Raw genomic sequence first — 25153 nt, 5'->3', positions numbered from 1 at the left:
GGAAGGGTTTGGGAAAAATAGGTGAAGGCAATTAAGAGGTACAAACTTTAGTCACAAAATAAGTGAGTCATTGGTATGAAATGTACAGTGTGGGAATATAGTCAACAATTATGTAATATCTTTCTAGGGTGACAGGTAACAACTAGAGTTATCATGGTGATTATTTTAGGTATATAAAAATATCAAATCACTATGTTGTGTACCAGGAACCAGTATGGTGTTGTAGGTCAATTATACCTCAAAACCAAACAAATTCATAGAAAAGGAAATCAAAACTTTGGCTACCAGAGGCAGGGGGTGGGCAGATGTGGAATTAAATGAAGGTGATCAAAAGTTGCAAACTTGCTGTTATAAGATAAATAAGTACTAGGGATGATAAAGTACAATATGATAAAGATAATTAACACTGTTACATCTTACACGTAAAAATTGTTAAGAGAGTAAATCCTAAGTGTTCTCATCACAAGAAAATATATTTTTTCTATTTCTTTAGTGTTGTACCTGTATGAGATGATGGATGCTCACTAAAGCTATTTTGATAATCATTTCAGGATGTATGTAAGTCAAATCATTATGTTGTATACCTTAAACTTATACATTGCTGTACGTCAATTAGATCTTAATAAAGCAGAAAAAAAGTACTCTCCAAGAAAGAAAAAAAGAAAGGAAAAAAAATGACATCAGAATCAGCAAATCAAACTGAAAATTGTTGTGCACAGGAGATTAGCTGCTATGAGGAGCTCGGTTGCTGAGTGGCATCTAAGCCTACTGCTGGTGGCATCAACTGTCCTCTCTTTTCTTCCTGCTTCCGTATTCCTTCTATTTCTCCTCTCCTTTTATTCTTCCTCTCCTGTTCTTGTTTCCTACAGCCTCTGTCATAGGCCCATGTGCACTGCTTCATTTAGTGTGGTGCAAGAGATTTTATGCCTCATCAAAACCAATAGAAAAAGATTGTCCTGAGTGAGTCATGTTGAATTCAATAGACAACTTTATGGGAGGCTCTGAGAATGCCTCATTGATGCCCATGAAATACATTCTTACTGGAGAAGCTAACACTTTGGGGGAAGTAATTTTGAGCAAGGAAAGGAGTTGGCGGATTCTTTTTTAAAAATTTTATTTGGCACCAAGCGAAAAAGATTGCCTAAACAAAAACTACTGATGAAGTCATGGAATGACTCCACCTCTGGAATGAGCTTCATTTTCACGTATTTTGGTAAGAAATTTGGCTCTCAATTGGGAATTCAGTCACTCTACCCACTCAAGGGCAAGATGATAAGGTTCTATCAGACCAAGCGTCTAAACGAACCTGAGACTACCAAGGTCAGAAATTCTGCACTTCAAGCCAAAAGATCTCTCTTGGGCTTGCTTGTTTTGACTTGTAACTACAAATTTGTCTTGTCTAAGTGTCCAATCACATTATAAAACAAAGTGCCCATCTCTACAGTACAGCATCCTCTGAAGCAACAGGCGTCCTAGATGTACCTTTGGGGGATTCTCTAATTTTTCTGCCCCTCTGATTTCCACAGGACTTTAAATTGTTTCCCCTGAGATCAAGCAACACAAGATGGTTTTGGAAGTGCTGAACCCAATGCATTATAACATCACCAGCACAGTGTCCGAAGGTGTGCCTGTTGCCAGCATTGCAATCCTGCTGCTCACTGGCTTTCTTCTCTTTGTTTGGAATTATGAGGACACATCCTCAATACCAGGTAAGTGAGTCATTTATTTCTATGTCTAAGGAGATTGTTTCCTTGGGCTTTTAATCCATGAGGGTAACAGAAATTTTGCAAAATGACAAAGAGTAAACCTAGGGAGATGGCTGAAGTCCATGGCATAGAAGCAAATGAGGACTCAGGTGAAAAAATTTTAGCCAGTTATCTGTACATGTTTAATGAAAACATTAGAACAATAGCTTAGATACTCCCTTCCAGTCTGCACTTTATTTTGGTAAAATAGACTTGGCAAAGTATCCTTTAAAGTAAGTTTAAGAAGGGGTGGAACAAGGTAAAATTCCAGAATTGGCTTTTTTTCTTTTGATTCAAATTCATTGCAGTTTTGCTCTAAGGGTGAAAATGTCTCTGGATTGTCTTCTATACTCCTTTTCTGTCTCCCTCCCACTTTGCCGCTCCCTTTCTTGAACTTATTCTTTCTCTTTATCCCACTCTTCATTTTCTTTTACTCTTGGGCATGGTGGTGATGTTGGTGCCACCATAAGGGCTGGATGGGACCTGGACAGTGGAAGAAAAATGGGGGCCACCATGATTCCCCTGAAAACCTAAAAAAATCTTCAACAAGCTCTGTGGATCAATCAAAAGTAGAATATAATACAATTATCCGGATAATTCCAATAGAAACCCCACCACTCTACACTATCAGATTAACTCAGAAGTCTCAGAAATATCAGACTGTTTTGTAGTTTTCAGGGAAAATTCCTCATGGCAGGCATGTGTCCCCATAAAAATTCTATAAGTCAGTCATCTACTTATAGTGTTACTACAACAATCCTAAGATTAAGACCCCTTGACCCAAAACTCCCAAACTTATTCTGATTATATAGACATTAACAAAGGCTTTCCAATTTAAGGGCAGAAAGAAACACCTGACAGTCTTTTCCACATTCACTCAGCTACTTCAAACTTAAGTAATCAACCTTGTTTGCCAGATTTGGGCTTAGACATCCAATTTGAATGACTCACACAAACACTTAGATTATCTAAATTTTCAGCACTGCACTGTCTCAGATAGTGTGTGAGTTTTAGCTCCGTGACTATTTCACTGACAGATTGCAATGAAAGGAGTAAGATATAGAAATGTTATAACTTTACAATAAAACGCCTAAAACCGTTCCAACAAGCTCTTGACGAACTTCACCACCACCACCACCATCAAGCTACCACGTCTGTCCTCTGACACAAGCAGCGGCAGGTCCCCGGCTGCCCGCCCGCTTCACGCTCCTCACCATTCTGTCATCGTCTGCAGCAGCCAGGGTGTAAGGGCCGCTGGTCTTCGCGAAAACCAGATCACTGGACTCAGGCTCTGGCCCAGCCCCTGTTCAGACCCACTGCCTCATTTCTCAATGCTTAGCTTTGTTTTGTCTATTGAGATTTAGCTTAAGAGTCTCTTCTTAAACCAAATCCTTTCTGAAGGGAGGGGTGGGGTGGGGAAAGGAATGGATGCTTTCTGTTTGGACATTGTCTTTGCAGACCATGTTTCTCACAGTTAAACAGATGACACCAAAGCCAAAAACTAATTCAAACCTGCCCGTTCCATTGACGGGTGCTTTCAAGTCCAAAGTTTTCAGACAAAACTAGGCATCCAGACAGAGCTGTCAGCTTGTCACTTGTCCTGGTTTTTGGGCCTGCGACCAGAGGGACTGAGTGACTTGTATTTGAAACTCATTGACACTGTTCAACACAGCAAGAGTAGACACCTACTCCAGTCCGTTCAGACTGAAATGACTGAGACCAAATGGAACTGTTGCGATGTCGACGGGACTATATTTTACTCATAGAGCTGTGAGGAGCCTCGTGTTAACTGGTGGTGCTGTTTTAATCATGCTGTGTGTGTGATTCACCTACATACATCAGAAGATGTAAGAGGACGTTTAGATATAAAACAACAAGAACAGCAGTAACTTAAAGCACTCTGTCTTTTTGGTGTGGTAGAAATACTGATTGTGATCTGATGACTTTCCTAGGTCCTGGCTACTTTCTGGGAATTGGGCCCCTCATTTCCCACTGCAGGTTCCTCTGGATGGGGATTGGCAGTGCCTGCAATTACTACAACAAGATGTACGGAGAATTCATGAGAGTCTGGATATGTGGAGAGGAAACCCTCATTATTAGCAAGTAAGTCTGCTAACAACTGGTGACATATTTTAAAAATCAAGGCTGGGATATTTCCCGTTAAAAAACAAAATTATTTTTATATTTTGCCATCTTTGTTTCCAAAGTTATGTTTTCACTACTTCAAAACAAAGATGAGTCGTTCCCAGGTAAAATCTAACACTTCAGACAAATAGAATAATCGGGTTTTGCTTGAAGCCAGAGGTACATATTAAGAACTCTGGAAGACTGCAAATTATTCACAATTTCTCTGAGCAGTGAATGTGGAACCTTAGAACACAGATGATTTGGTTTTGACAAACACACTTGAGGGAGAGGTATTATCTTTTATGCTTTCCTAAGATTTTGGTCTTAGCTATATAAGCATTAAAACAAACACACAAGCAATAATAACTAAAACAAACACCTGAGGAAAAAAATTCTGACTGTATCAATTTGCTGATGTGTTTCTAATGCCAGGCTACTGAGGAAGCAGACAAAGAAGCCATTCATACACTGCTATCCTATTGGTGGCTGTGTGCCAGTGAACTTTCTGAGTGGTTTTATATAAATTGGGAACAATATTGCCTATTAAAAGAAACGGTATTTCCCCGCTTCCCGTACACGGTTATATTTTCCAGATAACTTTAGCTGATTGAATTCACTTCAGGGTTAACGAAATATGCATCAACTAACTAGCTTCGTGAAATATTAGTTTTCTTACTGCTTTGATCATAGAAAATGAAGAGTGTAAAAGAGAGCACATACCATAGATGTTCCGCTATCTTTGCAAGATTTTTAGCAAAGCCATCTGCCAAAATGTCTCGTTAATGAGTTTTTATATTTATAATCCCTGACAGAGATCTGCCCACAAACTAAGACGGACCAGGGTATTTTACTGATTTATTAGAATTGTTTCTTCAGATACACAGACTATTGCCCAGAAGTAAGTGAAGCATCTCTGGAAACTACATTGATATTTATTTTCAGGCCATGATGATATACATCATTTCTGAAAACACCGTGATGAACTCAAAACCCAATTCTTTGAACCAAATACTTGAAAGAAGGGAGCAGGGGAGAAAAAGTTATCTTTCCAAATATTTCTACCTATTCAAGAATGTTATTTTGAACCAAACTAATACCTCAATTTTTGCCGGGGTTTTTTTCTATTTCATTCAGTTTGGTGGTGTAAAAATTTGAAGAATAGCTAAGGCAGACCATGTTTACACAACTAAACATGTTTATACAGCTTCAAGTGGAAATGTCATTTCACTGGGTTCATAGTGAAACACCCCAGTGCAGTGGTTCTCACACAGTGGTCCCCTGACCAGCAGCAGCCATGTATCTAGGAACTTGTGAGAAATGCCCATCCTTGGGTCCCACCCCGACCCACTAAATAAGAAAATCTGGGGGTGGGGCCCAGCGATCTGCTTCCACGAGCCCTCCAGGTGATTCTGAGGCACACCCCGGTTCAGATCCACTGCTCTAATGGTGAGACCAGAGTTACTCTTGGGTTTTACTTCTCTGGGTCTATTAAACTCCACTCAGCCAGATTTAAGTGAATTTGATAGTTCTCATTTCAAAGTCAATACTTCACTCACGTTTGCAACTGACTAGAGTCCCAAAAATGTCCTGGAACAGATGACGACTGGGCTTGGAGGACTGGGACACTGCCTCCTGCTCTTTGATCCCCCAGCACAGCAAGTTGCCTCCCAGCCCTCCTCAAGTCAGTGTCGGCCTTCCCTGTCACCCCTTTCCCTCAATACAGGAGAAGGCACCCACAGGACATTTATCCAAAAGGATGATGCCTGCAGCTCAGGATCTAAAGCTGTGCTTCCCTCACCCTGGATGCACATTAAAGTCATCTAGGGAGTTGTTCAAAACCCCACTGCCCAGGCCACATCCCAACTTTTACAGTCTCTTGAGTGGGGGTGGGGACCAGGCATCAGTAGTGTTTAGAGCCCCCCAGGTGATTCCAATGTGCTGCGGAGCTTGATGGAGGAGAGAAGGTAAGATGCTTCCGGGGCAGGAGAGCCTTTCCCTGGGGTTGGGGAAAAGCGTGGAGTGGTTTTGTCTGATTTGCTTACTGTTAAGTCTAGCTCAGGTGGTGGGAGTGCAAGACGAGACCTGGAGGGAAGAATGAAGCACGTGAGAAGGACCAGAGGACCAGGACAGAAACCACTCTTAGACACTAGATACTTAGATCACCAGATAAATTCCGAAGAACCCCAAAGGCAATTCCGGAAATAGGACCCTCGTTACAGCACAGGTGGCATCTGACCACTGCTGTCTTAATTAGGAAAGCGACCTTAGCGACCCTGACAGAGTCAGGTGCTGATTCATGCTGAGAACATGGACAACAACCCACTCTGCCCTTCCCCCAGCTCTCCCAGTCCTTTCCCTGTCCTGTCCTCACAGGCTTTTCTCTGGTTGGAGTCTCTGTGTTCTCCATAATTGCCTCCCAGCCGCTCAAGTCTGTTGTTAAGGGCTAAGCTCCCCACAAGAATTGGACATGCTTATCCCCATCTCCTTCCCTTGCCTGCTCTGCAGGTCCTTCCAGAACTACCCGTACCTCTCGAGAAGACCCCATTGGACCTCAGAAAGCTTTTCTTTTTCTTTGAATAGTTTCCCAGATTTTTTCTCTTTTGAAAAGTTTGACATCTGTAGTCATTACAACTGTGCTGAGATTAGGGTCCAACTTTCAAATCAGCTTAGTTCTGAAGTGGTGGGGGCTACAGAACCTCAGGGGGGAGTGTCAGGCATGAGTGCTGCCAGGATTCTACCTGAGCAGCTGGGGGCTGTGGGGGGAGGTGCACCTGATCACCTGTAGATAACGTGTGCGTGATTCTCCAGGCAGAAATGCTCCACATTAATGAGGGTCTCAGACGCTATGCATGACACTATATGTCATATGTATATGTTAGTGTTTGTAATAATATCAAAAAGGAGAATGTGGGTGGCATCCATAAATGGAAATTAACAATTAACATACTAATTGGGGTCAGATTTGCCCGCCTGTTAGCAATTTAAGTACTAAGTAATGTTATAAAATTTATATACTTATTTTAATTGTGTACAAATTTATAGGGAATTCATTTACTTATTTCATAAGCCTACATTTATTGAGAATTTACTCTATACTAACCACTGGATGACCCTAACTCGTCATAGTCATTATTGACTCTCCATTCACTCATTAAACAAACATTTATTGAGAACTTCTTATGTGCAACAGGTATCATGAACAAATCAGCCCCAGATCCCTACCCTTGCAGAGGAATATATTGTTACAGTGTTAATTCACTGAAAATAAAAGGGTAAAACCTAGTATAGCAGTAGGGTGAACAACTGTCTTGGTTTACTTGGGACTAGATTCCCCATGTTGTGCACTATTTAAGCTAAAACTCAGACAGTGCCAGGTAAACCAGCATGGCTGCCCACACTATTATCAGGTAGATACGTGCTATATAGAAGATGAGGTGGGTGGAGTAACTTTGGGATGGGGAGAAATCAAGATTCCATTTCAGATATTTTGACTTGCCTTGCCTAGTAGCACTGAATGGGATATTAAGAAGGAAGTTCTGACCATTCAGACCTTCCACTGTAGTCAGAAACCAGCAACGGAGGCTGAGAAGGACAGCCACACAGAGAAGGGAAAGCCAGGAGAGTGTGGTGGTCTGAAAGCAGGTGAGGAATGCATGTCAGGGAGGGTGGAATTGTCAACTATCCAGACAGTGCCACATGAATGGACAGAGGTGTGAGCATTGCATTTAGCACCAGGGAGGTCATGGGTGACCTTGACAAGAGCAGTTTCAATGGAGTGCTGGGGGCAAAAGTCTGAACACTGTGGAAAATGGGGAGAGAAGACTGGGAGGCAGCAGGTATAGACACTCTTTCAAGGAGTTTGCCATAAAGGAGGCAGAGAAATGGAACAGAGCTGAAAGGGATGTTTAGTCCAAGGAGTTTTTGTTTGTTAAGATACAAGATGTTATGACAAGTCTGTTTTGATGGGAATGAGGAGTTACAGAGGAAACTGTTATGCAGCAGAAAGGGGGAGTGTGCCAAAGTAAGATGCCGAGGGGTCCAAGTGGCAAGTGGAGTTGGCCTTGAATAGGGACATGGAAGTTCATCTGCAGTAACAGGAGGCAAAGTTGACTATATGGGCACTGATGCTGGTGGTTGGACTTGCAGAAGTTCTAGTTGCTTCTGTTTTCTCAGGAAAATAGGAAATAAAGTCTGTAGTTGAGGTTAAAGGTGAGGAAGTAGAACACTGGAGGAGAGAGGAGACAGGATACAACAGTCATCCAGGAGAGGGAGAGAGTGACTGGACTTAGGAAGTGTAGCAGAATTGCCAGCTGCACTAAGGGCCCACGTGAATTTAACTGAGACCTGCCAATGTGTATGTGTGTGTGTGTGTGTGTGTGTGTGTGTGTGTCCATGTGCATGTATGGTTTTTCCCCTGGCCCCCATTCAGCTGCCGCGTGCAGAGTAAGCTAAGCTAAGAGTTGAGTTTAGAGAGGATTGAGATTTTACCAGGCAACTAGGACAAAGTAAGCAGAGGGTCAAGGCAGTTGAGGTTGCATGAAAGGGAGAGACTTTATTGACAAGAAAATATTCTTCCAACTTTCTAATAAGAAAAGTTCAAATGAACAGGGAAGTTAGAAGAGCACTCCTCCCACTTTTTGCCCCCAAGACCTTGACATTCTGAAGAGACCATGTCAGTTGTCTTACAGGGTGTCCCACATTCCAAATTTCTCTCACTGTCTCATTATGGTGTCATTGAACATACTTTTCTACTGCCACTATTGCTTATAAACTGAACACTAGGTTCGTCGGCTCTATTCAATTCAGCTTCATTGATTTGCCCTAATGCTTTCCTGTTAGTCCTAGGCACTGCATATTGCATCACATCAAGAGACCAGAGAAGGTGGTCCCATATTAGTGATACTGAATTTGATCAGCTTAAGGTGCTTGCAGTCAGATCTCTCTGTTATAAAGGTTCGTTTTCTCTTGCAGTGACCTCAGTATTAAACCTGGGTAAGGATACTAGAGGGCAAAGGACAGGGAACACGTGGTAGGACTGATGGAGCCTAAGTCACAGGCACTGAACAGGTCTACACAAGGCAAGTGTTTTTAAATGTTTGGTACCAATTATCCCATTGGTCGTCTCCCCCGTATTTCTAGTACTCATCAGTCTTGAAGCTGACCACAGGTGTGTGAGTTCTTTAAACTCAGAACGGGAGGGTGGCTTCTTCTTTACCACCTAAGAACCTACTTCCTGGCTACTTTTCATTTTGAAGAGACAATAGGTTTGCCACCTTTGGAGATGTCTCTTGACTTCAGTCACGTTTCAAGAAGAATAATGACCCCGGGCACCAGGCATCTTACACTACCCGCTGTCCCCTCTGAGCACGGGGACTCACCTGGTCTCTCCTCAGTGGTGAGAAATCCTCACTCTCCCAGGTGGACAGTCAATGCAACACCTCCCTCACTTGGTGTTACAGGCCGGCCCGCACTGTGGGCAGGGGGTCTCTCCTGCTCTCCTTGATGGCACGAGAGCTCTGGGCTGGCGTCCCTAATTCGTCACCAACCTTCCCGTCTTCACCTTCCTATCTTCACCTTCCTGACCTGCTCCAGTTAGATAAAGCCTGCCTACTTTTGATAAGTGACCTTAGTTTAAACTGCTTGTCCTTGGTGATACTTTGCTTGCTCTGTGCACCACTTCTGTCTTGCCTACTTTGTTCTTTGCCAGGTCCCAGCCTCTGACTCAGGATAACTGAGATGTTGGCGCCCCCTAGAGGACAACTGATTTAATCGTTGGCTCTTTATCAACTAGCGTTTAGCTGGGTAGAAGTTTGGGTTGAAGTTTTTAAGTGACCAGTAATTCCTCCAAACATATGCACAGACCAATATACGCAAGTGCTCTAAAGGTCAGAGAAGAAAAACAGTATTCTGCTTGTCCTCTAATATGAGTTTGTGAATAAAGAGTATACCAACTACTTGCAGCTGTGATTATAGCGTGAGGTAGGGGATGATAAGAATAGCTAGAATTCTGAAGCCTATTAATTAATAGAATTTCAGTCCTTTCTATGGCGTGATGTCTGTCTATAGGACAAAATTGTACCTATGTTATCAGTCAAATTAATTCCCTGGAATAAAAATAGAAGTATCTGGATTTGTGTCAGTATTGAAAATACAATAGAATAAAGCAAGCCACTCCACCTTTTATCAAGAAGAGAATAACTATTCATTTATCCTTTATGCTCTCAAGTATTAAATTATTTAAATGATCAATTTATACTTCCAGTGCCATAGCCTAACCTATAAGCAATCTTAATAAAACATCTTCTCAACAAAGCGAGTCTCTCTGCAGAAGAATCCTGTACCACTGTCCTAAGAAGAAAATATTCCCCTCACATATGGAGGCCCATGATGTCTTCAGCTAGGATTTTACAACATGTTGTAATGCTCATTGCCTTATCGTGCCCAAATTCGACTGGGATTGGGGGCAGGAAGCATGTCCTAGAGGACAAGATGGGTGGGGAGGGGCCGTCTCCTCCTTCCTAGTTGTTCTGAAGGCCCAGCCCAGGGCTGAAGAACTGGGCCTGGGGCTTGGAGACAGAGGACAGAGCAGTGGAAGAGGAACCAGGAAGTTCAAGGAAGCCTGGGTTATTGGCAAGGTCCTAGGGTTACCACATCAAGAGCTATCTAATGGCTCAGCACATCCTATGTCCTGGGAGAACTCTGTGACCCTGGAGACCATGAGGAGTCATGAGGGATACAGAGCCCCAAGGGAGCTGCTGTCACCACCACAGAGAGCCTTCCAGGCCCAGCCCAGCCAGCCAAACCCAGGGCAGAGGTACCCAGGAGATATCCTTCAATCCTAGAATGATACCCCCCTGGAGGGGCCAGGCCTGATTAGAGCCTCTGGGGGATGGGTGGTACAAGGCAGAACTGCTGCTTCCAAACTATAGAGATAAGACTTCAGTTTTTCCAGTAACTCCCATATCTGAGACTCACTTCTGCAGTGGGGGCCACTGTCTGGAGTTGGGCTGCTTGGGAGCTGGAGGCTCTCAGGAATATGGTGGTGTGGAGGGTTTCGTTTCTTACAGCCTCGCAGCTCTGACCGCAGTAGTGAGTAGTATTTTAGAGTCTTGGAGTCAGAGAACAAGAGGCAATCATGAATAACTCTGTGTATATGGGTGTGTGTGTGTGTGTGTGTGTGTGTGATGATCTTTAGTGATACTTAAACAGGGAGCTAGTAGATAGAAATGTTTGAACTGGAGAAGGGGTTAAAACACAGCACAATAAGATAACACAAGTGCTTATTTAATCTGAACACTAGAAATTATACATTTTGTTTAGATCAACATGCATTTGCTACAAGAGCCAATTGGTAGTTAAATTCATCACCGTGAGTTTTCTTGAGTCTTTAAAGTCAACACCAAGGTTTGCTTTCTTTTCAGGTCTTCGAGTATGTTCCACGTAATGAAGCACAGTCACTACACATCCCGATTCGGCAGCAAACTTGGGTTGCAGTGCATCGGCATGCATGAGAAAGGCATCATATTTAACAATAATCCAGCGCTCTGGAAAGCCGTTCGACCTTTCTTTACAAAAGGTATTCAGGTGCCCGGTATATTCTGCTCTTTTGTCTACGAATATACCTGTTTTGAAATCACTTTAAACATCTGCTGCTTCACTGTTTTGAAACAGTAAGAGCTAACATTCATTGTATGTGTACTATATAGTAGGCACTGTTTTAAACACTTGGATACTTTAATCCCAAGCAACTCCATGTGGTAACTACTCTTATCACCTACATTTTACAAATGAGAAAACTGAGGCATAAAAAGGTTAAGTATCTTGCCCAATTTCCACCAGTAGTAAATGGTAGCACAGAAGACAACCCCAGAGCCTACATATTTAACCACTTCAATTTTGTTCTTCCTGTTTCTGCATCCATTTCATGGATATAAAAAATAATTGGCACCCTATATAGTTAAGGTAATTTCAATTAAGAATTTAGTGTGTTAGCCATATAGTTGATTTAACATACCCAACGTTTGCTGAATCATTGGGTGACATCCCAGATGTTTTAACAAAAAGCATTTTGCAAATAAATTAGAGAATTTTATTTTATTTACTTATTAATTTTTTAATCTGTTATTTTATTTTTTTCCCTATCCTTGTTGCAGTATAATAGCTTTACACTGTTGTGCCAGTTTCCATTGTACAACAAAGCGCATCAGCTGTATTTATACATACATCCCCATATCCCCTCCCTCTTGAGCCTCCCTCCTGAGCATCCCTCCCACCCTCCCTATTCCACCCCTCTAGGTCACTAGCAATCACTGAGTTGATCTCCCTGCATTAGGCAGTTGCTTCCCACTAGCTATTTTACATTTGGTAGTATGTGAATGTCAATACTGCTCTTTCACTTTGCTCCAGCTTCTCCTTCCCCACCTCCCCATGTCCTCAAGTCTGTTCTCTACCTCTGCATCTTTATTCTGCCTCTACCACTGAGTTCATCAATGCCATTTTTTTAGATTCCATATATATGTCTTAGCATATGGTATTTGTTCTCTTTCTGACTCACTTCACTCTATATGACAGACTCTAGGTCCATCCACCTCACTACAAATAACCCAATTTCGTTCCTTTTTATGGCTGAGTAATATTCCATTGTATATATGTGCCACATCTTCTTCATCCATTCATCTGTCAATGGACACTTAGGTTGCTTCCATGTCCTGGCTATTGTAAATAATGTTGCAATGAACATTGTGATACATGTATCTTTTTGGATTATGGTTTTCTCTGGGTATATGCCCAGTAGTGGGATTGCTGGGTCATTGTCCTTGGGAATGTAAATTAATGCAGCCACCATGGAAAACAGTATGGAGGTTCCTTAAAAAACTAAAAATAGAACTGCCATATGACCCAGCAATATGAGAATTTTAGAACTGAGAAGGGCTGCATATGTCATCTCTTTCAGCCTTTGAATTTTATACTTAAGTATATACATTTCTAGAGAGCTTGTGATTTTTCCCCTAGGCAATATGGTCAGGTATGGATGAAGAGAAACTGGACCCCCAAACCTCATCATGTAGTGATTTCCCCCTTTACTATATGCTGCTAGAATGGAAGTCTTTGGGGAATAAACATGACCAACCTTTGACATTAACATCAGAGAAGATGGTCATGCCCTAGAAACCTTATCATTGATGGAATCTGGTGCTAGATGTGTTGTAGGTCTGACCAAGCACCATGGATATTCTTCCCTCCAGCCAGCCTCTCTAGTGAACCTAGATGCCTCCTGTGTGGCTGCTGAGACAGGGAAAAACTATGCCTGTCCCAGTCGAGTGGTGGTCTGCCTCCACAGAGCTGCCCATCACTAAGACTCAGCACAACTCTATCACAGATTCCACTATCTTAGTTTCCTATTGCTACTTAGCAAATTGACACGGACTTAGTGGCTTCAAACCACACATTCATTATCTTACAGTTTTATGGGTCAAAAGTCTGCCATGGGTCTCAAGGAGCTAAAATCAAGGCACTGGCAAGGCTGTGTTTCTTTCTGGAGGCTCTAGGAAGAGAGTGTTTTCTGGCCTTTTCCAGCTTCTAGAGGCTGCCCACATTCCTTGGCCCGTGACCCTTTCAGAGATATTACATTCTGTTTATACATGTGAAATGTGGCTTCAAGCTCTTGAGTGTAGAGGCAAATCAGACATCAGCCTGGGAAAGATATTCAAAGCTAGCCCTTCCATACAAAGGACTGATTCATGAAGGAATCATTTGTCCCACTTGAGGATGTGACAGTCACCCAGGAAACAGCATCCTGGCCTTTCATATCTCCAAGTCCCTCCTAAAGTCAGAAAGTATGCTGCCAATCCAAACTTCCTTTTCATACATGGGTGGAAATGCTTAGAGTCTAGGACCACTCACACTTTGCAAATAAGAAAGGTCTTATTTGCAAAGTGTGCCTTCAGGGGCTTCTGCAGCACAGCTGGTTTGTTTTGTTAGAGGACTCTGACTTTAACAACAAGTCTGAATAATAAAACCCATAAAAAAAAGCGATTACTTCTAAAGAAGAAAACTTAGAACAAGGAGAGAAAGGATTTTAAGAGTTAAACTCTCACGTGAGACCACCTACCATCATGACCGGATAGCTGCTAAGATGGTCAGGAGAAGAACGAAGTGAGAGATCAGAGCCAGTTCACGCTACCAGGTTTCATTCACTCATTCATTCATTCATCTGTTCATTCATTCATTCATTTATTCCTCTATTTGAAAAATATATGTCGAGAGCCACCATGTACTATGGACTTGAAGTACAATGCTAATAGGTTGTCACTGCCCTAAAAGAGTTCTCAGTCCTGTGAGGAAGACGGCTCAAACAACAAAGATTTGTTTGGCTGTTAAGACATTGATTGAATACAATAAATCTGGATGTAGTTTGAGGAGAAACCAAAATTAAGAGAAGGGTATGTGTGGTAATTTATAAGACTAGCATTTTACACATATAACCTATAATTAAACAGGAAGCACCTTAGATCAAAAAGGTAAAATCCAATTTGAACAGTTCTGTAGCAACATTCTGCCACCCATTGAAACATAAAATATCACTTTGGCCAAATCCAAACGTTCTTTAAAGGGAAAGGTATGTAATAAACATGGAAAATCACTGATCTGTGATTTATGATGAAAAGCACTAAATGTTTCCTTTGGAATCTCACAAATGATTTGTCATCATATGAAGACAAGTTTAATTTTGAGTGGTTTGTTTTAAAAATAGTTATTTATTCATTTTTAGTCATAAATGTGATAACCTGTTAGCAGAAAATTAAGAGAATACAGGAAAACTATGAACATGAAAATTTCCACCCATTTATTGAATAAAAATGTGGTCAATTAAGCTCCAAACATAAAAAGCCAAAATCACCTGACGGTCTGTGTGCCCTGGAGTTGGAAGTAGCTCACTCTGATGTGTCCCCTTCAGCCTTGTCCGGGCCCGGCCTGGTGCGCATGGTGACCATCTGCGCTGATTCCATCACCAAGCATCTGGACAGGCTGGAGGAGGTCCGCAATGAGCTGGGCTACGTGGACGTGCTGACCCTCATGCGGCGCATCATGCTGGACACCTCTAACATACTCTTCCTGGGGATCCCCTTGGACGGTACTGAAACGTTCATTCTTGTGACTTGACATTGGGCCCTTTATTAAACAGGGCATGAGAAGGATAACGGACTCAAGTAAAGATATGCTCTTTTGTATACGGCTCTTCTCTAAGCCTTTCTAAGTACTCCTAAAAAACTTCCTGGTATGTCTGCCTTGTTCTCTTATAAGATCATAAATATCCATAGCAGGGCTGTGCTCTATTTCTTTGGAATCTCTCCTCATTGCTCTAAGAAATAGGATTCTACCCACACTGAAACTTAACAGATGTGATCATTTGATTTGCTCATAAATATATCCTACCACCAGACCTATGTATTTAACCATTACCAACCATTCTTTTGGGCATGATATATACATACTACACATATGTGTGTGTGTGTGTATATACACACACAGCACATAAACACATACACATTCTATCTATCTGTACATATATGCATATATATATACACGCACACGCACATAAACGCACATACACACCTCTCTCTCAAAGCCACTAAGAGTGAAAACTTTGACTCTATACAATGAAAGGGTGCTGCTGCTGCTGCTGCTGCTGCTGCTGCTGCTGGAAATGATGATGATAACATCATTAATTTAGTATCTACTCTGTGCCAGGCAGTATGAAAAGTGGCTTCACATAAGGTTTGTGATTTAGCATTTAGAACGACCCTGGCAAGATGTCTCACTCTAGAAACTGCTTTCCTCACTATATCACAGAAGCAAATACTAAACACATACAGGCAACTCTACCACCAACAAAAGAACAAACATTAATCAGGTGGATTCATTCCATTCTCCTGTTGTCAGCTTAATGAAATTTCCCCTTATTTGATTTCTAGCAGTGTTCATTGATTCATCCATTCATTCAGCTAATATTTATTGATGGCCTGTTTTATTCCAGGCTTAGGTTCTGGGGATAGAGCAGTGAACTAGACAAAGTTTTGCCTTCAAAGAGTTTACATCTCAGTGGGGAAACGGACAGCAAGCAAGTAACTATCTAGTAATATTTTAGGCAGTAAGTGCCTTGAAGAAAAAGCAAAGCAGGGCAAAGGGCTAGAAAGTGAAGGGGGAGGTCAGTGGGAATCCGAGGCTACTGTGGGGAGAGAGGGTGGTCAGGAAGGCCTCTGTGGAGAGGACATCTGAACATAGCCCCAAGTAAAGTGCGGCCACGAGCCGCATGCAGCTCTGAGGGAAGAACATCACAGGCATAAGAACAGGCACGATTTACATACTTGCCCACACCAGCCCCCTGATTGACCACATTTGGAGAAGCAGACACACCATCAGCCCTCCCTTCCTCTCCTCCACTCTCCTCGCCTCAACTCCCCTGCTCTTTAATTCTTCCTTACAAGAGTCACAGGACCCCCATCGGATTGACATCAGGATGGGAGCCCCGTTCACTCTGAGGACTTTAGCCACAGCCTCTTGCCTGATCCCCTTTCAGACAGGGACTCGGAAAGTCCTGTTTGCCTGTTCCACGGACATCTCTCCTAAGGTTTGGCAGGTACCTATTTTAGAAGTCCCCGCTCTTTGGTTCCCCACTAGCCTTGATTCTTAGGAGGGATCAAGTAAAGGGAACTGTACAGCTTTCTGTTAACTTATGGATGCAGACTGTGGTCTAAGAACCTGCATAAGCCATACAGAGTTATGTGTATTTCCCTCTGCTTCCTGGGTCCTTGTGGAACTCTCAGTTGGCTGGAGGGACCCAGTGCACCAAAGAGGAAAGGACATGGCCCTGTGGTCATATAGAACTGGTCTCCAGCCTAGGGACTGCCTGCCACACTGGCTGTATGGTGTCGGGCAAGCTTCTTCATTTCTAGGAACTGCAGCTTCTGCATCTGCACAATGATGACACTCCCACTGCCCTAGTAAGATTGTAAGGATTAAATGAAGTCTCTGTTGTAAAGTACCTTACCCTGTGCCTAGTATTTAGCAGTTGAAAATAAATCTCTTCCCGTGCCTTGTGCATAATTTGAAAAAAGCAGGGGTTTTCTTTTCTCTAGTATTCACTTTACTTCAAGAATATCCATGGGGCTGGGGTGAGGGGCAAAGGGGAAGTTGGGATGAGGTGAGAGAGTAGCACAGACATATTTACACTACCAGCTGTAAAATAGATAGCTAGTGGGAAGTTGCTGTATAACAAAAGGAGAACAACTTCATGGGAGATGCCTTGGAGGGCCAGGACGGGGAGGGTGGAGGGGAGTCGCGGGAGGGAGGGGATATGGGGATATGTGTGTAGATGCAGCTGATTAACTTTGGTGTACCTCAGAGATGGGTACAAGAGTGTAAAGCAAATATATTCCAATAAAGAGTTAAAAAAAAAAAGAATATCCATTAAGAGCTGACTGTGCACAAGACTCAGGACAAAGCATTGAAGATCCCAGATGAATTCCACACTCTGCACCAAAATATAAACAACAGAGTGGGGAGGCTTTTTGCCTTTCCAGATGCCAGAATTGAGGCTATAACAGCATTAATTACTTATTTCCCACAGTCAGAAAAACAGACGGTGTTGGAGGCTCAGCCAAGGAGGAGGATGTGAGATTCTAGGCTGTGTCTCTAACACAAACATGAAAACTGACAAATCTCTGGTTAACGTGGCAACTTTAGATGACAAGCAGAATAAATTGGTCTTGATTTGTTTAGCGGCATTCCCATGGCTGAAACATGCATTGAAGGTGGAACCTTGCCCTGCTTAGAGTCACAGATGCTAGGAGAGTCTACAGGGGATCTTCTCTGATCAGGGAGCCCTTCTTGGACTCAGATTTTTGCTCATCTGCTCTGCTCTGTTTCTGTTTTTCCAGAAAGTGCTATCGTGGTTAAAATCCAGGGTTATTTTGATGCATGGCAAGCTCTCCTTCTCAAACCAGACATCTTCTTTAAGATTTCTTGGCTATACAGAAAGTATGAAAAGTCTGTGTAAGTAACACATTTTGGAAAATTTATTGGTGAGACTAAATTCATTTGTGTTGTGTCTTAGCTATTGCTGGCCTCTTCGGCAAGCTTTCTCCTCTCCAGAACCACGAGGGAGCTGTTGATTAAGTTACTGGTGAAGCACTTCTTACAGTAATTTGGGTGCATGTGGCCAGAGCACAGAGGAAAGGAAGACTTTGGCCTAGGGCAGTTTTTCACCTAGTAGGCCAAGAGCTCCATCTCTGGAACTAGGACACTGCAGTGTATTTTGAGTTGAAGAGAAGGGTTGGCTGAACTTATTATTATTTGTCAAAATTCTCTTTGCATGTCTGGAAAAATGGAAACATGAAATCATTTTATTGTTGTGTTGCTCCTGAGTGAATTTAACTTAATTCAACTTGTAAGAATTGACGGTAGTTGCAAAAGAATTTTTTCATGATGAACTTTTATAAGATGTTGTTAGTTTAGTTATGTATCTTATATCTTGGGGAATCCTAAAATTGTCATTAAATGGCTTTGCTTTGATCTCAAACTAGTCTAGCAGAAGACTGGACAAATGCCAGTGGCCCATTGGGTAATCAATGGGCTTTTAGTGTGTAAGTAGCCAGCCACTAAAAGTGCCACCTCTAGACATCAATGGAAGGCTGAGGGGATCTAGAGGTAGACAGACCTGCTTTGCATCCTGTCTCTACCACGTAGTAACCAAATGGACATGGGAAGTTCTTTAAAGTAAAATATAACATACTTTCCATGGTGGGGATAGAGGTTAATGAGATCCTCTATCTAGAGCAGTCAGCACAGAGCATGACACATAGTAGGCAGTAAACATGTTAGCTTTCCCCATCGCTCTATTCACATCTTCCCCAGATGTCCCTGACTATCTTAAATTCATCTCTAAAAGTTCCCAAACCTGTTTGAAGAGTTAACTTCATCCTGTTTGCATGTTTTGATATTCAGTAATATTAGTCTCCAGGAAGTAAGTCAATTTGATGTTGCTTTATATATTCCCAAGTGGCTGATGAGGATCGGGGGATGACTTGGACACTTGGTTCTTTAAACATTTCTCTTTGTTTCTACTAGAGTTTACTGTGACTTGAATCAATTAGATAAGTGATTCATCTCTTCATTGTGGTCAGAATTTGTGGTGGTCTGAAGAGTTTTATAGGTCCACAGCTAAACTTGGTCGTTAGTTTAGCTTCAGTATGGTCAGCAGGCCCATAGAAACTTATTGCATGAGACTGTATAACAGTTTCGTTTTGGTTTCTTTAAAACTATCTCAAAAACATTCCCTCTCTATATAAATTTGCCAATGCTTAGTGAACTAGGTAATATCTCCTATGACCTAGAACAGTAAACACCTAGAGAAATTTTTTAGTCCCCTTTCCCCCATGTCCTTGCCAATACTTGTTTTTTGGTAAGGTATGAATGACGTATAAAATTATTTAGTTTCAGTTGTACAACATATTGATTTGATAGTTGTATCAATATATTCTGCAACATGATCATCACAATAAGTCTAGTTAACATCTGTCCATACATAGTTAGAAAAATTTTTCTTGTGATGAGAACTTTTAAGTTCTCTCTTAGCAACTTTCAAATATGCAACACAATATTATGAACTATAGTCACCATACTGTACATTACATCCCCATGACTTATTATTATAATCAGAAGTTTGTACCTTTTGATAATCCCCATCACCAATTTTGTCTCCACCCCCAACTTCATGCCTTGTTAAACAACAATCTATTCCATGTGCATTTTTGTAAAGATTCCACATGTAAGTAAGAAAGATTCCATATACAAGTGAGAAAGACAGTATGTGTCTTTATCATGCCAATACTTTGAAAAACATATTGGATTTAGCCTTTTGGTAACAATTTTTAACCTTTAACTACAGGTTATAGCCTTGATTTTGCTACCAGTACCTAGATATCTTGGCTAACTCTGGTTCCTTAATATGAAGTGTAACATATATGTAATTTAAGGATATTTGCAAAAAATTAATATAAATTCAGTTATTCATGAGGACTTAGGTCTTCAACTAAAGCAGATAATTTTATTTAAACAAATGGCAAATGATTCCATTTTTTTTAGGTGTCTACTGAGTGCAGATAGATTATACTTTCTCTTTTATTTCCAGCAAGGATTTAAAAGATGCCATGGAAATTCTGATAGAAGAAAAAAGACACAGGATTTCAACAGCAGAGAAACTGGAGGACTGTATGGATTTCGCCACTGAGTTGATTTTTGCCGAGGTACAGACCTTCAATAACCATAATTCCCACACAACATATGTGTATGATTATGTATAGGCGTCTAAAAGTCCTCTTGTTAATTGTTGCATGTTTCTGCTTTTAAATATTTGGTTTAATATTTCTATAATGCCCAACCCAAATGGCCCACTATTAGATAATCTGATTGGACTGACCTTTAAGATTTAAACTTCTCTGTGCCTGCACAATACAAAATATGACAACCAGGAAGTCCAAAGACACTAAATACATAGATAAATGTCTAAATTATTCAGCTTTGAGCTGAAGATTTTTAATGAAAATGTCCGTTGTCAATTCCAGAGACTTCTAATTTCTATGCTTTCATTTTGTTGAGGTTTATTGATCCTTGAGTGCCATCTCCCGTCCTGTTCTGAACCTTCCCCTTTTCCAATGTTTCTCCCCATTTTAATTATTCAGAAACGTGGAGACCTGACAAGAGAGAATGTGAACCAGTGCATATTGGAAATGCTGATCGCAGCGCCAGACACCATGTCCGTCTCTGTCTTCTTCATGCTGTTTCTCATTGCAGAGCACCCCCATGTTGAAGAAGCGATAGTAAAGGAAATCCAGACTGTTGTTGGTAAGAATTTATCAAACAAACAATAGAGTTTAGAAAACAATTCCTTCTGAATATCAGCTTCTAGGTCCTAAGAATCTTATGTCAAAATCTTTACTAGAATCCACCCAGAGAACAGCAAAGCAAGTCATTGTGTCATATTTTCATTATGCCAGACAGATTTCTGCTTTTTTCTAACATAAAAAAATACATACTGGATGGAAAAAAATCCAAATATAGAGAGATGTATAAAGTAGAACATAATATCTACTGATCCCTTCCACTCTCCTCCCCAGTCTCATTCCCATTCCCTAGGGGGAATCACTGTTAATATTTTGATGTGTATTCTTCAATGTCTCTTTTTCTGGGCACATAAACACATATATGTTTTATATATGTTTTACTGTTTACTTTTATATGGTTTTACCTGTCCATGTTTAAAAAACATGGGATCATCCACAAGGATTTGCTACCTTATCAGTAACGAAAGGCTTTTGAGGATCCACCCAGGGAAGTGGCCGTCATTTATCGCAGCGTTTCTGGGTTTCAAGCAGTCCATTCTTCCAGCTGGTAGCAGAGGGAGGAGGAGAGGGTGATAACAAATGAGGGGACTGATCAGTTTCCTTCTCCCCCCCAAGTCCAGGGGTGCTGGCCCCTTCCTGCCCCCACTCTCTCCTCCTCCTCTGCAGGAAGGCCTCCAGGTCCCTGCTCAGCTCTTCCCAACTCTGCCTCCTCCCTGCTCTGCCTCTGCTGCAGCCTCACTCTGCCACAGCTTCTGATATCCCTTCCCTAGAAACACTGCCACATTCAGAAGAAGTCAGAATTGCTTTCTGGGAGAAAACAGAATGCCTTATTTTGAATGTGCTTCACATAAGTAATCTCTTTAGGAACACATTTCAGACACATGTGAAGAGATATCAGAAATGACATAGACTTTTCTTTCTTGACTTTACAAATCCCTATAAAACAACCTATTTTGTTATAGAAAGGCACCACTTTTTAAAAACCATTTGAGTGCTGCTTGAAACAGATGACAATAAGGGAAATTTCATACAAGGATTAAATATGTAAATGGGTTCTGCAGATGCACTGCTGTAGGAGGGCCACTGCCTGGGAAGATAGATAGCAAGGATTCAGAGTAACATCCGGGTTTCAAATCCTGGAATGTTTTCTCAAGTGCCCTTTTCAGGTTATGGGTACTGTGCCAGAGGCAGGGGTACCGCGTTGAATAAGCCAGTGCCATCCCTGCAGTCCTGGGGCTCTCAGTCTCATGAGAAAAAAAGAACTCAAGAAACAAGCTCAGTGGAATGAGAGAGAGAGTCACAGAATGATGGGGGCACAGGCAGCAAGGGGGAAATTGCTATTGAGACCATAAGCCTTTAGTAAAATTTCCTGGAGAGGTGAAAAGTGCTTGTGCCCCATGATGTTCCCTTGACGCTTCAACAGACCTCTGCACAGAGAAAAACCAAGAGAATTATTTGTACATGCACCTGTGCTCCCTCTAGACCCACACACCTGGTAATTACTTCCAAGGGTATGCCTTTGGTTACCTTTGCCATCATCTTCCCTCTACCTCCCCACCCCAAACACACACACTCCATTAGACTCTTACTGTGTACAAAGAGCAGTATGTGAGGGGCTGGGTTGTTAGAGTTCTCTGACCAAGTGAGACCTTTCCCAAATAACCTAATTGTACAGGAGACAGAGCTGCCTCAGGACCCTGGGTTGATTTTGATTCTGCCGAAATGGTAGCCCATTTGAGGATGCTTTGAAATTTTGCCAATTCTGAGAGTAACCTGAGCCTTTCTGACAAGTGTGGGGCTAAGTGAGACAGTGGGGGGATCCATCGATCCCCAGATCACCTGGGGCTGATCTGAGGCACCCCTTTCATTGTGGTGGGGAGAGTGTGTGCCACTCTACCACACCAGGTTGTCCTTGATGAGATGAGGAGGAAGGACTATCAGTGATATTTTCTGACAAATGACTGCACAGGATACCAGAAGAGAAAATTTCTTTAAACCTAATTAAACTCACCATCTCACTTTGACTAGAGAAGGAATGAATGTCTTCTAGAATTTAGAGTAGGGGACAAAGCTCAAAAACCACAAGGTGGCAGATGAATGTTTGAAGCAGTTAGGGTAGATCTACATGATGCTGCAGAGAGGATGTGCAGCTAAAGGGCTCATTGGCTACTCGACCTCAGCTCACTGTTGCCATGTGGGGATGTGAGTCCACTGTTATTTGTTTTTTTATTGTTCTAGAAATTTAGACTTTAATATGAAAACCTCAGGTGTTACGATAATTGACTTCAAATCTGAATTTTCATAAGACACTCTGTGGACCAAACATATTTTACCCAGGTTGCTGGTTTACTTCAGAATTATAGGTATAAATTTTTTCAACCAAGAGCAAACTGTTCTGTGGCAAGTGTAGGATTTTTTAATACCGATCGTATATTGAAACTAACATGAGCTTTGTCTTTTTTATCTTCTCCTACAGGTGAAAGAGACATAAGGATTGATGATATGCAAAAACTAAAAGTGGTAGAAAACTTTATTTATGAGAGTATGCGATACCAGCCTGTTGTGGACCTGGTCATGCGCAAAGCCCTAGAGGATGATGTCATCGATGGCTACCCAGTGAAAAAGGGGACTAACATTATCCTGAATATTGGAAGAATGCATAGACTCGAGTTTTTCCCCAAGCCCAATGAATTTACTCTTGATAATTTTGCCAAGAATGTAAGAGCCCTTCCTTAAAACTGAGTGTGCCACTCTTGAAAATGTCAACTGTTAAATCCTCTCTGTTTCCGTTTTTTGCGCCATGTATATTTCATTCTATTTACTCATTCCCTCCTGCCTCACCAGGAGAGCACATTTCCCCCAGCTTGGAACATGGCCACCATGTCTGTTCTCAAGCCAAGGAGGTTGGCTCTCAGCTCTGGGAAATGTCTTCATGGAGGCCACACAATAGGTCAAAATGTGAACAATTCAGGCCCTTAATTTTGGCTAAAATGAGCCAAATTTTGTTTAACCAACCCACTTTTCCATTTAAACTTATCAGTTTGACATCATGCAGATTCATCTGTAACATCACCTAAGCCAAGGAAGTCCACTTCTGCTTCAGATGGGAATCAAATGAGAAGAAAAGATTTGGTTTTTGCAGGGGGCCTTTGGTTCCCCAAATGGCCCCACAAGCACTAGGTCCCATTCTAAATAGGACTAGGTAATTAGAAGAGCCTCACCTTGTTCTTCTGTAATTGAGGTTTACTGGAGATTCTGCCTCCATTACATCAAATTCTAGACAATGATTTTTTTCAACATGAATTATCCAGATGGTTCCTTTTGTGCACCCCTTTTCCATTTCCATATGGGGAAGGGATATGATCCTAATGAAACCAGTGATCCAAATCATTTCATTTCTATATAAGCAAGCATGCCATGTTGGCAATTGGTCAAAAATAACTTACTGAGCATCTATTAAGTGCCAGGCATTATGCGAGCCCAAAGGGAGACAAGACAGGCAGAGGTGTTCCATTAAATATTCGCAGAGCTAAAAATACTGAGATCCTTGGCACTAACAGGCAGGGAACCCACAACTTCGACTAAATTTGTCCTTGTCATCAGGTTATATGGCCTGGCAAAAAACAATCTTTGCCTCCTTGACCGGCAGGACAGTAGTAAAGCCTTCCCACAGAGCTAGTTGAGTATTTTACACAAAAATATAACTGGGGATTGTTTGAGGTTACATCTGTATCACCAAGAGTGATTCTGATTGGATGGAGAAGGAAGCTTATCTGTGTTACAGTCATTCTTCTCCGTGAAGGAACAATATGCCCAAGTCCCCGAAACTGAGCATTCTGACACTGTTTTCAGGGTGAATCAGAGGTGCATGACTCTAGCCTTTACTACTCTGGCTAATTGTCTGATTGTTTTCCTAGGTTCCTTACAGGTACTTTCAGCCATTTGGCTTTGGGCCCCGGGCCTGTGCGGGAAAGTACATCGCCATGGTGATGATGAAGGTCATCCTGGTCACACTTCTGAGACGCTTCCGCGTGCAGACATTGCAAGGTCGATGTGTTGAAACGATGCAGAAGAAAAATGACTTATCCTTGCACCCAGATGAGACCGGCGACCTGCTGGAAATGATTTTCATCCCAAGAAATTCAGACAAGTGCCTTGAGCGCTAAAAATGTTTGGTCAGTCCCTGACCCTGAGCACTTCTCAACAGTATTCCACATGCAAAGCACCCATTTTTGCCAGGTAGTCCTCTTCACATGAACAACCGTGGCCCGTGGGGTTTTATAGGCTTACCTCCCGTGGGTTGTCAGCAAGCCGGGAGACACCAGTCATCTGACCGAATCCAAACCAGAAACCAGAGTGCAAGAGAAAATGCGGAGG

General features: G+C 41.9%; 1 protein-coding gene across 1 annotated transcript; it reads left to right on the top strand.

The window, feature by feature from the left end:
* The first annotated feature begins 1376 nt into the window (after positions 1-1376).
* On the top strand, positions 1377-24942 carry LOC130845124 (aromatase). Its single transcript, XM_057721879.1, has 9 exons — positions 1377-1709; positions 3698-3848; positions 11294-11448; positions 14830-15006; positions 17813-17927; positions 20065-20179; positions 20615-20777; positions 23253-23494; positions 24694-24942. Exons 1-9 carry the CDS (start codon positions 1565-1567, stop codon positions 24940-24942), a joined length of 1512 nt encoding a protein of 503 aa, XP_057577862.1. The 5' UTR covers positions 1377-1564.
* Positions 24943-25153: the final 211 nt, after the last annotated feature.

This window comes from Hippopotamus amphibius, chromosome 2 (genome assembly GCF_030028045.1).
Source record: "Hippopotamus amphibius kiboko isolate mHipAmp2 chromosome 2, mHipAmp2.hap2, whole genome shotgun sequence".
In the NCBI taxonomy this organism is placed as follows: domain Eukaryota; kingdom Metazoa; phylum Chordata; class Mammalia; order Artiodactyla; family Hippopotamidae; genus Hippopotamus; species Hippopotamus amphibius.
The sequence above is the reverse complement of the archived record's forward strand: the minus strand, read 5'-3'. Positions and strand labels throughout refer to the sequence as shown.

Excerpts from the sequence above, each read along its gene's own strand:
- LOC130845124 (XM_057721879.1), top strand. The coding sequence starts at position 1,565 with ATGGTTTTGGAAGTGCTGAACCCAATGCATTATAACATCACCAGCACA. Across the intron at positions 17,928-20,064 it reads AGAAAGTATGAAAAGTCTGT|CAAGGATTTAAAAGATGCCA; the intron begins GTAAGTAACACA and ends TTTTATTTCCAG. Across the intron at positions 20,778-23,252 it reads GGAAATCCAGACTGTTGTTG|GTGAAAGAGACATAAGGATT; the intron begins GTAAGAATTTAT and ends CTTCTCCTACAG.